Below are 15583 nucleotides of genomic sequence, written 5' to 3'. Positions count from 1 at the left end.
TGATGAAGTGTGAATTTGGTCAGAATCGTCAAAAATGCATGTGTGACTGCAAACCTTCACCTTACGCAGTATTGTTAGCGAATTCCACAGGCACTGTACGCACTTTTCCTGCTACTGCTGAGTGCTGATCAGCTAACAGTTGTATCCAATGTAACTTCCATTTTTACGCTTGCATAGTTACTGTGAAATACTAGCATGAATGTATGTCAGGTTGCCAGATCAGCGGATAACAGAGTACGGGAAGGCATGGCAGGAAAGACTGCAGTGTACAGTAAGCAGTACTCCGTACTGGTCTCCGGCGAGTGAGGCAGGAGTAGGCAAGGTTTACTACCAAAATGAATACCTTCACCCAACTCCTCTGAATTCTGCTCATCATTTCCCCCAATTAATATTGCTACCAACTAACATACAGACAGACAGCAGAAACAAGAAAGCCGAATTCCATCCTCCAATCATCCCCGTCTGCAAATAGGATTAAGCTTGATCAGGCAATGTAATTGTAACCCCTTCCAGCATTCAGGCCAGCAGTCTAAGAGCACGTACCATAGCAGACTATAAGCCAACTATAGACACGTTTTGAGAAGATAAAAGAGGAGTGAGAAGAGCAGCGGGCTACAGATTTGTAGCCAACTGCAGCACGGACTCCAAGATACATGTGTGTATGATTGGTGGGACCACAGAATTTAATAGTGTAGTATATATTTATAGGTAATTATTGTATGAATGGTCTACTAAGTTGACTATATATGATTTGGAGCCAGCAGCTGGCTATACTATTAAACTTGCTCTGAGGACCAATGTCATTAAAAATCAGACCACGAGCATTGTTGACTGAAAACTGTAAAAAATGAGGCGAGTTTCAGTCTGCAGTTGGTGCTGTCCCTGCAACTGATTGTAGAGCTCATTTGTTAAGCCCGTCCGTCAAATAGACAGCTTCAGATCAAAGTATGCAGACCAATTTCTGAGGCATTTGGTCTTGTCATCGCGGAGTGGTAGCAACAAACAGGTCGTCCGGCGGGGCCATCGTTCACTTCAGTCAGAAATGCTGAATTGATTTTATCTGACGCTGTAGCTTGGGAGACGATCTTTACCATGGCTAGCATATTAACAGCGATCCGAAAAATCAGGATCACAATCATCATTAATAGCGATCCAAACCCTCGAGAGAGACCTCGCCGCCGCTGTGGTGGTCGTCGTCCATGGCTGTCGCGAGCCCACACTGTGCCACTGCCGCCCATCGCATCCGGATGCGATGGCGAATTGGCGATGGCTCAACAGGCGACGCCCGATGGCCATGAGATGCGATGTGTGCGTGTCAGCTTCTTGCTCTTGTGTATGTGAACCCAGCCCAGGAAGGGATCGTCAGCTCAGCAATGGCGAAACTGTAAAGTCTGCAGTAGCTGTTCTTGTTTCTTTTTTTATTTTTCCAATTTTCTCTTCTCTTTCCAGCTTCTGCTTGTTGATCGAGTCATCAACTGAACCCAAGACAGAGCAGACTGTTGTAAGCATGGCATTGGCACTGGCACGAGAGAGACGTGCACTGCAGTGCTTGTGCAACACTGGGCATTGCAGGCAGAGAGCACAGCACAGTAGTAACTCCCTACTGTACACTGCAAATTACCAGGGCCAATTTACAAACCAAAATGAATGCATTCACCCACTCCTGAGTCCTGCTCATCCTCTCCTTTCCGCCATTAATAATGCTACCAACAAACAAACAATCAATCAGACAACATAAAGAAGAAGAAGAAAGCCCACACAGTTCCATTCCACAATTTTTTCACCATCTGATATTATGGTATCATATGACAGACACTTCATCAAGGCAAAGCAGTCCTCCCAACACCCCAGGTCCACAATGTGATAAGCCAGGAGCAACTGTGTTGTAGGTATGTTTGCTTGGCTGCTTGCTCTCTCTCTCTCTCTCTTTCTCAGTCTCACACACATCACATTCACACAGTGTGCAATTTGATTTGGTTTGTTGCTCCATGATTGGGGAATATTCAGGACCATGGCACTGCATGTTCCTTTGCCCCACTCATACAATCATCATCCCCCATTTAATTCATTCATTCTAAGTAACTCTATCAGCAACCAGTTTCAGAAGAAATGCTCAACTAATAATCACTGTACTCTCTTCTGGCAAGAGTCCTTGCAAATTACCCTTTATAACTAAAAGCATGAGGGAGTAGAGGGAGTTAACCATCACATCAGGTGGTGAAGAACATCAAACGCAAAGAGAGTGCCCTTCTCTTTCCTGCGATGGATTGAAGATGTTCAACAACCACTTCCTGACTATCATCATCATTCCCCAAACTATAGCTAGCAACCCCCTTTTCTGCAACTCCAAGGCTGCATTGCACTGCACTGCACAAGCCAAAGGGGGTTAGAGAGGTCAGTGTCTTTCCAAGCTGACCTCGTGCCAGTAGCTCCCCACACTAGCACAAGAGAACAAGAGACAACAGGCCCCTCTGCTGATAGAAAAGGACTAGTCCTTCTCCTTGGGGGCAATGGCAATGCTGGGCCCTGGGGACAAGAAAAGATTGGGCCCTTTGCTTGCTTGCTTGGACCCTTGAAGCCTTGGAGAGAGAACATGAGAAAGAGGGAAGCTTTTGTAGTAGTTAGCAGTAGAAGAAAGAAGCCAATGCCATGCATCACCCCATCATGGCAAGCAGGCAAAGGTGGTCTAAAGGCATTGTTGGGAAACAAATTTATAGCCTGCCTTCTCTCCCCACTCTGCCTGCCCCCAATCCCAATCCCTCTCTCACTCCACAACACCATAATGAGTGTAAAGTAGAAGCAAGTGATTCATTTGAGGGTAATTGCATCATCAGGTGGATCTATGTTCCAACCCTTGAATGAAAGTGATGTTCAAGATTGCCACATTGGCACATAACCAACTTTGGAAATGTGACTAGGAAGCTAAATCAGTTACTACTACTTCTAATAGTGAAATATGGCATTGGTTGGTTGGAAATGCAGGTGTGCCCAGTGCCAAAAACTGCCAATCTTTAGCAAAGTAAACAAAGTATCAATGTGTAGTAATCTGGCAGTGAATAAACAGCAATCATTCAGACATACTACTATTTTGCATAAAGCGGGTAGGCCAATAAGACGCAAACAAATGGTAGACAACACCAGCATTAGAAGGAAAAAAAAAACATGCGAAACTACTTAGGAATGTTACTAACTCAAGGCAAATCCCAACCAAAACATTCGTGATGATATTGTAATGAAGAAAATATGCAAGACAACGACATCCAGGTAAACAATGCCCAAGAAGTCTGTTTGGCTTAGGTTAGCCGGGAACAAAAAATAGATAGCAAAACTAGTGGAGTGGGATTTCTTGATGGGGATAGTCAAATAAGAAAATCACCAGAATCTCAATCGTGGAACGTAACCTTTGTGATAAAGAAACATGGAACCAAGCTGATCATACAAAATGGTTATACTGGCCGAAGTGTCCAGGAAGCAAGACTTTTAACAAGCTAATAACCATCACGGACGGAAAGGTGAAAATGATGTTAAAAAGTAAAACCATGTATATCCAGTAGATGCCGGATACAGGAATAAGTGAATTCCATAATAAGATTATTGTAATGCAAAAATGTTAGAAAAGTGATACACCAATGTCTAAATGAGCAGTGTAGGTCAGTGGTTTCAAATATTTCAGAAGAAAAGAATTAGCAGGATTTAGATGGCATGAATTAAAACCACTAACATCCTGACTTTCTAGTACACAACTCATGTGCTACCCATCATTAGTTCATTGCTGATAATTTGGCATTCAGATCAACCCTAAGTCATTTTCTGGAGAAAATTAGGAACATTAACTTAAATGTACATGTAAATTCTCATAGTAGATGGACACTAACAATATTATTTGGTGATCATTGACAATGCTACACTATCAACAATCTAATTGAGCTCACTAACCACCAGATATTTCATTTTGTGATCAATGATCATACGATAAGAACTGCATCTCTAATGTCAGTAAGGATCCTTTTGCGTGTTCCCCCAAAACAATGTCAGCAAGGATTAAGCACTACAAAATTGCAAAATAAACTAAACTGGACAGAATGGTTAATTGGAGCATGAACAGAATAAAAGCTAAAGCTAAGCTGCACATTAGTAACTACCACCGTGTGGAGATCTGGCAATTAGTGATCAGAATTTTTTTTATTTTTCTTTTCTCAGAATTGACCAAATTGAGCAGCTAAAAGAAGCAAAAGGACTAGGTAATTGCACCTAAGTAAGATCAAGTGATACTTCAGCTCTATAAATTCCCCCTCAGTACTAACGTCCCGAAGCCTGAATTGGGCACCAAGCAGAGGCAGTGAGAAGGCACAGATCCTTCCATCCAAGCTTCAGGGCGCCATTCTCCTCAATGAGCGTGTACCCATCGGAAGGGAACATCCCAAGCAGCAGTGCGGCCTGAGCAGCGGCACTTCCAGCAAGCGACGACACACGGAAGCCCGACTGCGCAAGCTTCTCGCGCCAGCTCCCAAACTTAACATCGCCGGTGCGTGCTGGACCGCCCACGGCTAGCACATTGCGGATCTCCCGCGACAAGAGTTGTTGCTCCACGACATGCCGCTCCGGGCTATCCTCGCTGTAACTCGCATCAAGCGAGTCGAACAGTGCCGAATAGTAGTGGATGGCCTCCACAAAACGTGCCAGGAAGGAGCCTGAGTGGCTCAGATCCTGCTCCACCATTGTTACAACCTTTGGCGCCAACCTGATTTGTGCGGTCCACAGAGTCAAGATCAGTACACAAATTTATTATGATTCTGTTCGACAAGAATGACTCAACCAGCAACATTTAGAACTATAAATGATAACAATAAGTTCTCAAGGACACCTAAATTGGTTGCCTTGCCTTCATGGTTTTTGCAAGTACAGTGGGACATATCTATTGCAGTCCACTACTATATGTGAATCTAGTATGAACTGTGCATAGATTCCAGCCATTTCAATTTAATAATCAACATTGGTGGCACTTAGAACTAGAAAGCTGAGACCTTTTGGCATGAAAAGTTGGTCATGATGATAAGAACTTTTAGCTCGTTCATAGTGATCCGCAAACCAAATGGAGGAGAAATCTTTCCCACTTCTCGGATCACCAAAGACCATGGAGAAGCTTGATACCACAGAACCACTAGAAAGTTGCAACCTTTTTAAGCCTAAAAAGTTAGCCATAATGACATACTTTTAGGGCTCCAAAACGCAAATTTTTTTTACTCTTCCTTAATCATCCTATGGACTATGGTGATCTAGGGCTAGTACTACTAACCACTGATGTGATGATGCATAGATAGATATACTAGTAGGTCACAATGTCAATGGGAAATATAGGGTGTAAAGTGGCCATGATTCCGGGGGGTCCCGAGTTGACAAGGGAAGAAAGAAGAAAAGTGTAGTACCTCTGGATGAGCCAGAGCGTGTTGGAGTCGGAGCCGGTGACATCGTAGAGGGAGTGGCGCAGCCAGTGGACGGCGACGGCCTCGCGGCGCGTGACGCCCAGCTTCTCCGGGTCAAGATTCCCGGCCTTGTCAGCCACCGGGCAGAACTCGAATGGCAATCCCAGCGTGTCCGCGAAGTCCGACAGCCTCTTCCCCGTCGCCTCCAGCGCCTCCATGGACGCCCCCAGCCCGGTCAGCCTCACCCTCGGCGGCCCCCCCGGCCTCGACGCCAGGATGTGGAACAGCCCCGGCCATTGGAGCCCCTGCATGATGTCCAGGTCGATGATGTGCACCCTCTCCTCCCTCTCGAACGCCTCCTGGATCGCCTGGTTCGCCGTGAAGTGCGAGAACTTCACGAACGGGCTGATGCCGTTGAACACCTGGAACGCCGCGGCGACGCGCCCGTGGAGACGCGCCGCCGCCGGGGACGGGTTGGGGAGCGGCGCGTACAGCCCCAGGCACGAGCTCACCAGCCGCGCCGACATGGCCTCCGCGAAGTAGGCAGCGACGCGCTGCGTGGATGTGCCGAACGGCGTGGCGAGCTCCGCGATCTCCAGCAGCGCGCGGTGCGCCTCGTCGAGGTTGTCCGCGTTCACCGACTCCGCGCACTGGAGCAGCAGCGTCAGCAGGTGGAGGCCCTCCTCGTCGCGCTGCTTCCGCCGCTGCTCCTCCTTCCGCTCCTTGGCGGCCGCGAGAGCCGCCGCTGCGGCGGCAGCGGCGGCGGCGGCGGTTTCCTCCGCGGTGGGGGGCTTCGGCGACTGCGGCTGGTTGGGCTCCTGCTCCTGACACTGAGGCTCGCGGCGCCGCTTGTCGGGCTGCGGCGGCGGAGGGGGAGGAAGCGCGGCGACCGACGTGGGGGGTGGCGGTGGCGCCGTGGCGTCGGGAGGGAGGAGAGCAGGATGCGACGGCGGCGGCGGCGGCGGCGGCGCAGGGTCGGAGGTGAGGAGAGAGCGGAGGCGGAGCTCGAGGATGGACGCGAGGTCGGGGTTACAAGGTCGGATGATCTCACGCACGTTGTGGATGAGCTGCGCGACGGAGACCGCGGCGCCGCTGCTGGCGATGATGTCACGGATGATACCATCCACCCAAGCCGTACTAGGCGGCCCACCCTCACCCGCCGCCACCTGCTGCTGCGGCGGCGGCGGCGCGGGCGCGGCGAGGTCCATGTCCGTGTGGTGGAACGCCGGGAGCTGCGTGGGCAGCGCGGGGAGCTGCGCGCTGGCAGACGACGGCGCCGCGGCGGCCGTGACATCGGACAGGTCGCCGGTGACATGGCGGCGCGGCGGTGGCAGGTCCATGTCGGAGGCGGGGCGCTTGCGGACCATGGCGGCGGCGAGGTGGTGTTGTTCTTGGTGGTCTAGGTAGAGGAGGAGATGGTGGTCGGAGGGGAGAGGAGGCAGCAAGGAGGTGATGGCATGAGAGGAGGGAGAATAAGAGGAGTGGGTGGCGGAGGAGGAAGAGGAGGGGAAGAGGAGGAGGGAGGAGGAGCCCATCTACAAACGCCAAGGGGAAGCGGCCGCGAGCATGGCGAGCGGACGGGCGCGCGCGGGAGGCCTAAAGCTTGTGTTGGGTGGAATTTTTATGGGATTTGGCGCGGCGCAAGCGAGGCGATGGCGCGAAGGGGGAAGCGGAGTAAAGAGGAAGAGGCCGAGAGGAGGAGACCAAGAGGGAGAGGTTAGCAGGAGCATATCACGAGATTGTGTGAGGGGTAATTTATGGGGGAAGAGAGGCAACGGCAAGCAGTCTACTGGACTAGTACCAGCGTGTCATTTGCCCTTGGGCTCCGTGTATCCTTTCTTTTTCGTTTTCTTTTTCACCTTTCCCATGGTTGATTACTCGGACCGATGTTTGTCCCTGTTGTAATGTTCACACTTAACATGTAATAATGGCTTTGTCAATATCATGTGTACTGTGTACAAGTTTCACACTACAGGTAAAAACTGAAAACTTTGTAAAACAAACCTCCAAAAATCAATTGTAGGAGTAGCTCTTTGAATCAAATAATTTATATAGAAAATTTATAGGATTTAATATCTATAGAAAATTTTTCTAATTGGCCATTAGATTTAAAGGATTAAAGTTTTTCCAAATCCTATGGAATGACTTATTGTATGTGGATTTTGGAGGAAACTTGAAGCATCTCCAACAGCTTCTCCATCTGACTCTTTAAGTTAAATTTTGGCAACTTCAGCAGAAAATAGCACTCCAACAGACTCTCTACTCAGATGGCAAGTTAAATGACTGGCCAAACTCCTCTCCCAACTGGCCAAATTTAGAGCATCTCCAACAGCATCTCTAAATTCGACTCTCCAAATACCCATATAGCTAACTCTCCATTTGATTTGGGTAATCAAACTAGGTGTTGACTCCAACATCCTCTCCATTTACATCTCCAAAATAACAAAGGGATCCACATGTCAGCCTCTATTGCTTTCTTCTTGTTCTTCTTTTCTCTTCCTCAATCTCTTCTCCCTCCTCATTGAGGCATCCCCGTGCGAGGCGGATGGCAACGGCGGCGGCGGCTCCCCGCGCGCGCGAGGCGGACAGCGATGGCGGCGACGGATCCCCCAGCGCGCGAGGCGAACGGCGGAGGCGCCGGCGGTGGCGGCTCCTCGCGCGCACGAGGTGGACGGCGACAGCGGATCCCCCGCGCGCGAGGCGGACGGCGGCAGCGGCTCCTCGCGCGATCCCCGTGCGCGCGAGGCGGATGGCTGAGGCGACGGCGGTGGCGGCTCCTCCCGCACGCGAGGCGCACGGCGGCGGGGGCGGCAGCTCATCCCGCGCGCGAGTCGGACGGCGACGGCGGCGGCAGCTCCTCGCGCGCGCGAGGCGGACGGCGGCGGCGGCGGCGGCGGCAACTCCCGCGCGTGAGTCCGACGGCGACGGCGGCGGCGGCTCCTCGCGCGCGCGAGGCGCACGGCGACGACGGCGCGGCTCCTCCCGCGCGCGAGGCGGACGGCGCCGGCGGCAGCGGATCCCCCGCGCGCGAGGCGGATAGCGGCGGAGGAGACAAAGACAGTGGCGTCGAGTGGCAACCTCGGCAGCGTCGACGACGACGAGGCGGCCTCGGCAGCAGAGGGCAACCGGCGGCGGTTTCAACAGCAAATAACAGGGCGCCGGCAATGGACGATGACGCGGCGGCCTCTGCAGCAAACGGAGGTGGGCCCGATAGGGGACGGCAACGGCGGAGAGGGCGGCGCCGGCGGAGAGGTGCCGGCGCGCTGGGGAGTGGAGAAGCGGAGGAGGAACGCGGCGGAGAGAGACTGCGGGACGGGATGGGAGGGGGAAAAGGCGCGGGACCCACGTTTGGCTAGGCCATTTTGGCTGGCCAAATTTGGCCAGCGGAAGTAGTACTTTGGCCAGCTGGATGGCTTGGCCATCCGGTTAGCCAGTCTGTTGGAGCACGATTTTGATCCAAAATTGCTAAAATTTGGCTTGGAGAGTGGAGTAAGGGGGCTGTTGGAGATGCTCTTAGCCATCCAAACAGACTAGCCAAATGTGGGCCCCACCATCTCTCTCATCTCTCACGCCATCCTCCCTCTCTCTCCGTACCCGTGCGGCCGTGCCCGCCATCGCGCCTTCGTACGGCCATGCCCGCCATCGCGCCTTCGTCGTCCCCAAGCCGCGCCCCGTCGCCGTCGCCGTCGCCCCTAGGCTACCACCGCCCTCTGCGCCGCCTCTGCCGCGCCCCGCCCCACCGCCGCTATGGGAGGCTTAGACAGCGCCTGCCTCTCTGCTCGTCGCGGCCGTCGCCCCGCCTCCGCCCGCCCTGCCGGGGCCTTTGCTCGTCACAGCCGCCGGCCTTTGCTCGCCTTCGCCTGCCCCGCCGCTCGCCGCAGCCATCGCCCCGCCTCAGCCCGCCCCGCCACTCGCTGATCCGCTGCCCGTCGCCCCACTTCCGCCCGTCGCCCCATCTCCACCCGTCGGCACGCAAGTCGTCGTCGCCGTCGCCGCACCGAGGTAGTAGGCGCCGTCGCCGCACCGAGGTAGGTGCGCCAGTGGGGAAGGGGAAGTAGTACTGGAGGGAGAAGGGAGATGTAGTATGGCCATGGGTGGGATAAAAAAACAGGATGGAAGAAGGTTTGTTGAGGTTGACATATGGGTCCCATTTGTCATTGACTTGTAATGGAGATAATAGATGGAGATGCTGTTGGAGTAAACAAGAGTTTGACTTGCTAAATTAGATGGAGAGTTAGCCAAATAGACATTTGGAGAGTCAGAGTTGGAGAGGCTGTTGGAGATGCTCTTACAGCAAGAGCTCAAACCTCTTGGGAAATTTCCTTTTGAGTCTATCTCTCATCTGATTCCTATATTTTTCCTGCGGTGCGTTTTTCTTATGGTCCAATCAAACGATCATTCATATGTTTTGTAATTCTTTGTTTTACATTTGCATTACTGTCAAAATCCTATATTTTTTTATTCCTCCGTTTTTTAGCCATACGATTCAAAAGGCCTAAACATTTGGCATTCTTCTCCTCAAACATTTAGGGGACTGCTAGGAACATAGAATTAAAATATCATGACACCTTAAATCCAGATAAATAAAAAAAACATAGAAAACTATGGAACAGTTTGGACGAAGCACAGGAAAACACACATGATTTAAAATAGAGAGGTGCCTCCCATAAAAAAACATGCAATCCATATGAACTTCAAAGGAACCCAGAGACCCAATCATTCGTACCAAGGAGCCTCATAAGAATTTTTCTAATGCGATTTAAATACTTTGAAATTTCACTTTTTTCATGTGTTCAAAAGGAGCTCTGAAAGAAACAAAATAGAAAAAAAATATAAGAAATGGATTGATTCTAGTGAAATTTCAGTAAACTCCTCGGTCCAAAGGAGTTTTAAAAAATGTTCATGTTTCCCCTTAAAAACCCCCTTTCACACCTCGTCCATTTCATTTAAAATTGACCAGTTGAACTGATCAACAAACCAGATGAACTACATCAGCTTCTTGATTTTATTTATTTATTTATGTAGCACTCTCTTACTTTTACATTTAAAATGTAATATGTTATAGTCTTATCCTAAGTCAAAATTCTATAAGTTTAATCATGTTTTGAAAAAAAATATAGCAATATTTTTTTATACCAAGTAAATATATTATAAAAATATATTCAATAGTGGATTTAATTAACTATTTGGTGTTGTAGGTGTTACTGCTAAATTCTATAAATTTAATTTTTAAACTTTTAACTTATAACAAAACCAAAACATCCCACATTCTAAAGCGGGGATTTCCGTGTGATTCACCCGTCACTAAACGCCAAATATTACCCCTTGACCGTTGATGGAGTAGTTGAGCTTGATGACCCTAGCAGCTTACCAGTATTTTCTTTTTATCTTTGGACTACTCAAAAAACTCTACTTCCTCCGTCTCAAAATATAGCTACCTAGTACTGAATGTAACATCATCTAGGACTATGAATTTGGACGCGATGTCACATACCGTACTAGATAGCTACATTTTGTGACGGAGGTAGTACTACACTAGTAGTGCCTAGAATTAAGCTCTATGACTATGAGTGACATGAGCACAAGCATACGTACTCTATAGCATATTTTCTTTGTCCCAAAATAAGTTTCTCAATGTAACTATTTTTCATTTTTTCTACTCTCATTGTATTTTTTTATTTTCTAAAAATAAACTTATTTTGAAATAAATAAAATAGGTTAATAATAATAATCTAATTTTAATTTAAGACGGAGGGAGTTGATAATACAGATACGAGAGAAGCTTGTCATGCGAATGCATCGGAATTAAGTGAGGATTGGTTCTTTCACATTTCAAAATTCTCACCAGAGCTTCGAGGCAAAAAAAGACTTCAAATATTAAAATACGGAAAATGAAGAAGAATATTACTACCGCTGAAAAGGGTATGGCCACTGGCCATTATTGTGATGCTACATCGATCTATCGTGTAGAAACTACTCCTACTCCAGTAGAAAGTGGCTAGCTAGGTAGCGACTCCTTTGGTTGCGCCTGGCTGTTGACCGGCACGATCGACTAGCTTGCAGAAAACAAAGTTTGGGTATGCATATTTGGCACACGCCGCGACATTTGTTCTTGGCCCGATAAAAGGGGAAACGTTCTTGTCAACGAGTCTTTTGATCGATCCATCCATGGATCATTCTATATGTACAGTACGTTCTTGGGGTCGGCAGGCCCGAAAGATGGCCATCTCCATCAGACCAGGTTAGAGAGTTCATCTTTTCACTAAAACCAAGAGAAAAGGCTATCTAGCTCATGTTCATGTAGTAGAGCTACTACTTTGGTACTCCCACTGTCCAACCGATACAAACATTTCTGGCATATAAAATTTATCCAAATCCTGTTATGATATATATCTTACATTTACATTTTTTTTATCGCTAGCACGATCTTTTTGGGTCAAATAAACTTTCAAGGATACCAAAGTAGTTTCACCTTGAACTTAATCTCCGCTACAAGCTCAGAGAAATGCTTATATATTTGTGAACAAAGAGAGTAATCAAATCAAATTATTATTGTAGCGGTTATTAGTCGGTTTCTTTGGTTTCTTTGTTTAGGTTAATTTCTTTAGCATTTCAAAACATTTTTTTTTAAAATATGACAGTTGAATTAACAAGTGGCAAAAAAAACCAAACCGAACTACCTTGCGAATGAAGGACCGACCTAACCGCACACAAGAACAAAAACGAAGGAGGTGAGGAGAACGCCGACAAAGCGAGATAAGGACAGTGCCTACGAATGGAGGCCATAGCAAATGTCACTTGCGGAGGATGCGATGGACGACGCCAGGGTAGAGACCGGCATAGCTGGTGATGCAGGTTGCTATGGACGAAACCCATGATGAAGGACGACACGGAGGGAGTTAGCTGTGAAGGGATGGGGAACAAGACATGCTATGAAGGTCACAGTGGCCGGAGAGGAGAGCAAGACTAAAGACGTAGTGGCAAAAGATGAATTCGATGGATTGCTGAGGCCGGTAGGTGCAGGGTACCTATGCCGCGCCTTGTGAGCGTTGAAGGGTTGCGATGCTAGCGCTGGATGTCTTAGGGATTTAGGGTTATACTTTCATGGGCCTTAGTTGATGGTAAGGGTGAAAACGATCATGGAATTTCCCGATCGACCGAGCGACATTTTCGTATAAGGGGTACCATTTCCAAACGAACCCTTTTTAGCTATTTATAATTTTTATTTTTTCTAATTTATTTCTACATCATATTAATATCGATGTTGAATAGTTTAAATGATAAATATGGTCAATTACCGGCCGATTGAGCATCATTTCCGTACGGGCTTGGTTCGGTACGGACTTTAGTTAATTTGTGCTCACCCTTAATCGAATGTGACTTTCCTTCTTTGTCGGGATTTCAACAGCTGGCCCGAGGCCCCGAGATGCACGTACGCGGCTTCCCATCACGGCACTTACACCACAGCTTAGGTTTCTCTCCACTACTTGCATTAGCATTAGACCGTCTTAAAAAATAGTATTTCAGGCTTGATTAATTAAAAAACCATGTTTGAGCTAACCATTTTAAAAACATACTCCTTCCGTCCCAAAAATATCTAGAGAGAAGCCTGCCCCGATTCGTGTTACTAGATTGTGTCTCATCCTAATCCTAGGTTGGGTTTTTGTTCTGAGACGAAGATAGTACTAAGAAAACACCCTTCATCGACCACCCAGGCTTGACAACACTGGTAGTTCCACCTGGTTATCCCCGAAAGGATAGAAAAACCACCTCATGTTTAATGCCTAGAATATGTTTATTTCAATACCATTGCTCATTGTTCATTTGTTCGGCAAAATTTGCTACATAACACTAAAAAAATGTGTAATTAGCTGTGAGACATCGAAAAAGCGTGAATTTGCCCTAGGACACTCCAAAAGTATAGTAATTTGCTACGGGACACTGAATGCATTAAAATATAATGTCCAGTCAATTGATGAGAGAGAAACCACATCAAATGACAGTTTTGCCCAATCTTTTTCTGCCTTGCCTCGCCACACCACGCGCTCTGATGTTCCTATGCTGCCGCGCGGCTACTGCGTCATGTCTGTTCACCACCATGGCGATGGTGGTGCTCGGGCTCCCCATGGCGGGTGGCGTCCACTCGGCGCACGTGCACAGCGGTGTGGCGTGGCACTCGTTCAAGCAGCTACTCGACGCGCGGCGCGGGAGCCATGTCACGGGGCTTGCCGACTGGTGGAGAAACCATCTTTGGTCGGTCGACCAAAATCCACAATAGTCCCGGTTCCACTAAAAACCGGGACTAAAAATCATCTTTAGTGCCGGTTGGTGGCTACAGTGGGCATATTTAATCTTTAGTCCTGGTTGGTACATCTTTAGTCCCGGTTCGTATGTTGTCAGGGGCTGTCAGGCCCTCCCGTGATCTTTACTCCCAGTTGGTAACACCAACCGGGACTAAAGTTAAGATTTTTAGTCCCGGTTGTTAAACAACCGGTAAAACAAAGCCTCTATCCACGCGCGCGCATGCAAGTCTCCTATTAATTCCATCCTTATCTCCTCCTCTCCCATCGAGCCATCCTCTCCATCTTATCTTCTTCTCTCCTCCTCTCCTCCCATCCTTCTCTTCCTTCTTCTCTCACCCCATCTCCTCCTCCCCTCTCCTCCCCCTCCTCCCCTCCCTTCCCCTCCGGCGGGGCGGCGTGATGGAGGCCGGCCACGGCAGCCCCGGACGGGGCGACGGGATGGAGGCCGCCGCCGGTGGCCCGGCGCGGGGTGACGAGATGGAGGCGGCGGCCGACGCAGGTCGGGAGGGCGGCGGCCGGCTGCGTCGGGCGCAGGGTGGCGAGATGGGGGCGGCGGGCCGTGGGCGGCGGCTGGCGGCTGGCGGCGGGCCGCGGGCGGTAGGGAGCGCGGCGGTGGCGGGAGCTGGCGGCCGGCGGCGCCCTCTCCTCTGCCGGAGGGGGGAGGCGGTAGCGAAGCACAATTTTCTTTTCTTTTTTCCCGAATTTGTGATACATTTGGATCTAAGAACTTGTGATTCATTGAATCTGTGATGTTTGGATCTGTGATGTATATGATGTGTGATGTATTTGATGTGTGGATCTGTGATGTATTTCTTTAAGAATTTGAGTTGTATTTTTTGAGAATTTGTGATGTGAATGATTCATTGATTTGGGATGATACTTTGATTTTGGGATATTTAGGGAGATTTGGGAAGGAGCAACTCTTTGGAAAGAAACAATGAAAATAAAAAAAAATGGTGACCAACCGGGACTAAAGATGGATTTATCTTTAGTCCGGTTATTTAAACCGGGACTAAAGATAGTGATCTTTAGTCCCAGATTCATAGTCCCGGTTAGAAAACCGGGACTACAAAGAGGTTACCAACCGGAACTACAAACCATCTCTCGTACCAGTGCGCGAGCTGAAGCGGTATGGGCCATCGACCTCGAGTCCGTGGACGCACGAGATCGGCCATGTCCTAGGGCTCGGCCACTCGGCGTTGCCGCGCGCCATCATGTACCCGAGCATCAAGCCACTCTCTAAGCAGGGCTCGTCCAGCTCGTCGCCGCTGCCGGGGAGCAGCAACTGGCTTGCTGGATCAGCCAGGTTGCTTTGTATAATCTTGGTTATACTTGTGACACAATTGTAGATAAGAAAAAAAAAAGGGCAAAACTGTCATTTTACGTGGTTTCTCTCTCATCAATTTAGTGGATATTATATTTTAATACGTCTAGTGTCCTACAGCAAATTATCATACTTTTAGAGTGTCCTCAAACAAATTCACGTCTTTATAGTGTCCCACAGCTAATTATACATTTTTTTGGATGTTTTGTAACAAATTTTGCCTTGTTCATTTGCGCAGGATATGAGAGATTATGAGGCTACGTAATCTGGTACGCATAACAAGAGAAGGGAAGGGTCAAGGGGGGGATATGGGGAAAGATGGCAGTAGGTAGAGAGGGTGCTTTGTGCATTGGACCCCGGAAGGCAGGCAGGCTTTCTGGCACTGTCTTCTTCACTCGTCGATCCACTCCACGCAAGGATCGATCGTCGATGTATGTATGCATCGATCCTGTTTTCGGGGTGGAAAGTGTCTCTCCTTTTGTTGGTCCCTCCCTGTCCAATTCTTTCGTCACTTGCTCTTGTTCCTTCTCATT

At 48.8% G+C, this 15583-nt stretch overlaps 1 protein-coding gene across 1 annotated transcript; it reads right to left on the bottom strand.

The window, feature by feature from the left end:
• Positions 1 to 1634: 1634 nt before the first annotated feature.
• On the bottom strand, positions 1635 to 7167 carry LOC127755166 (protein SCARECROW 1). Its single transcript, XM_052280812.1, has 2 exons — positions 5427 to 7167; positions 1635 to 4741 (listed from the first exon to the last, which is right to left on the bottom strand). The coding sequence occupies exons 1-2, from the start codon at positions 6956 to 6958 to the stop codon at positions 4300 to 4302; spliced, it is 1974 nt and encodes a 657-aa protein (XP_052136772.1). The 5' UTR covers positions 6959 to 7167; the 3' UTR covers positions 1635 to 4299.
• Positions 7168 to 15583: the final 8416 nt, after the last annotated feature.

The sequence above is a fragment of the Oryza glaberrima genome, chromosome 11 (genome assembly GCF_000147395.1).
Source record: "Oryza glaberrima chromosome 11, OglaRS2, whole genome shotgun sequence".
Lineage (NCBI taxonomy): Eukaryota > Viridiplantae > Streptophyta > Magnoliopsida > Poales > Poaceae > Oryza > Oryza glaberrima.
The sequence above is the reverse complement of the archived record's forward strand: the minus strand, read 5'-3'. Positions and strand labels throughout refer to the sequence as shown.

What these genes read in the sequence shown, in the direction of transcription:
- LOC127755166 (XM_052280812.1), bottom strand. Translation starts at nt 6,958, where the DNA reads ATGGGCTCCTCCTCCCTCCTCCTCTTCCCCTCCTCTTCCTCCTCCGCC. An exon ending in ACGCTCTGGCTCATCCAGAG is followed by an intron (nt 4,742 to 5,426) that starts GTACTACACTTT and finishes CGCACAAATCAG; the next exon opens with GTTGGCGCCAAAGGTTGTAA.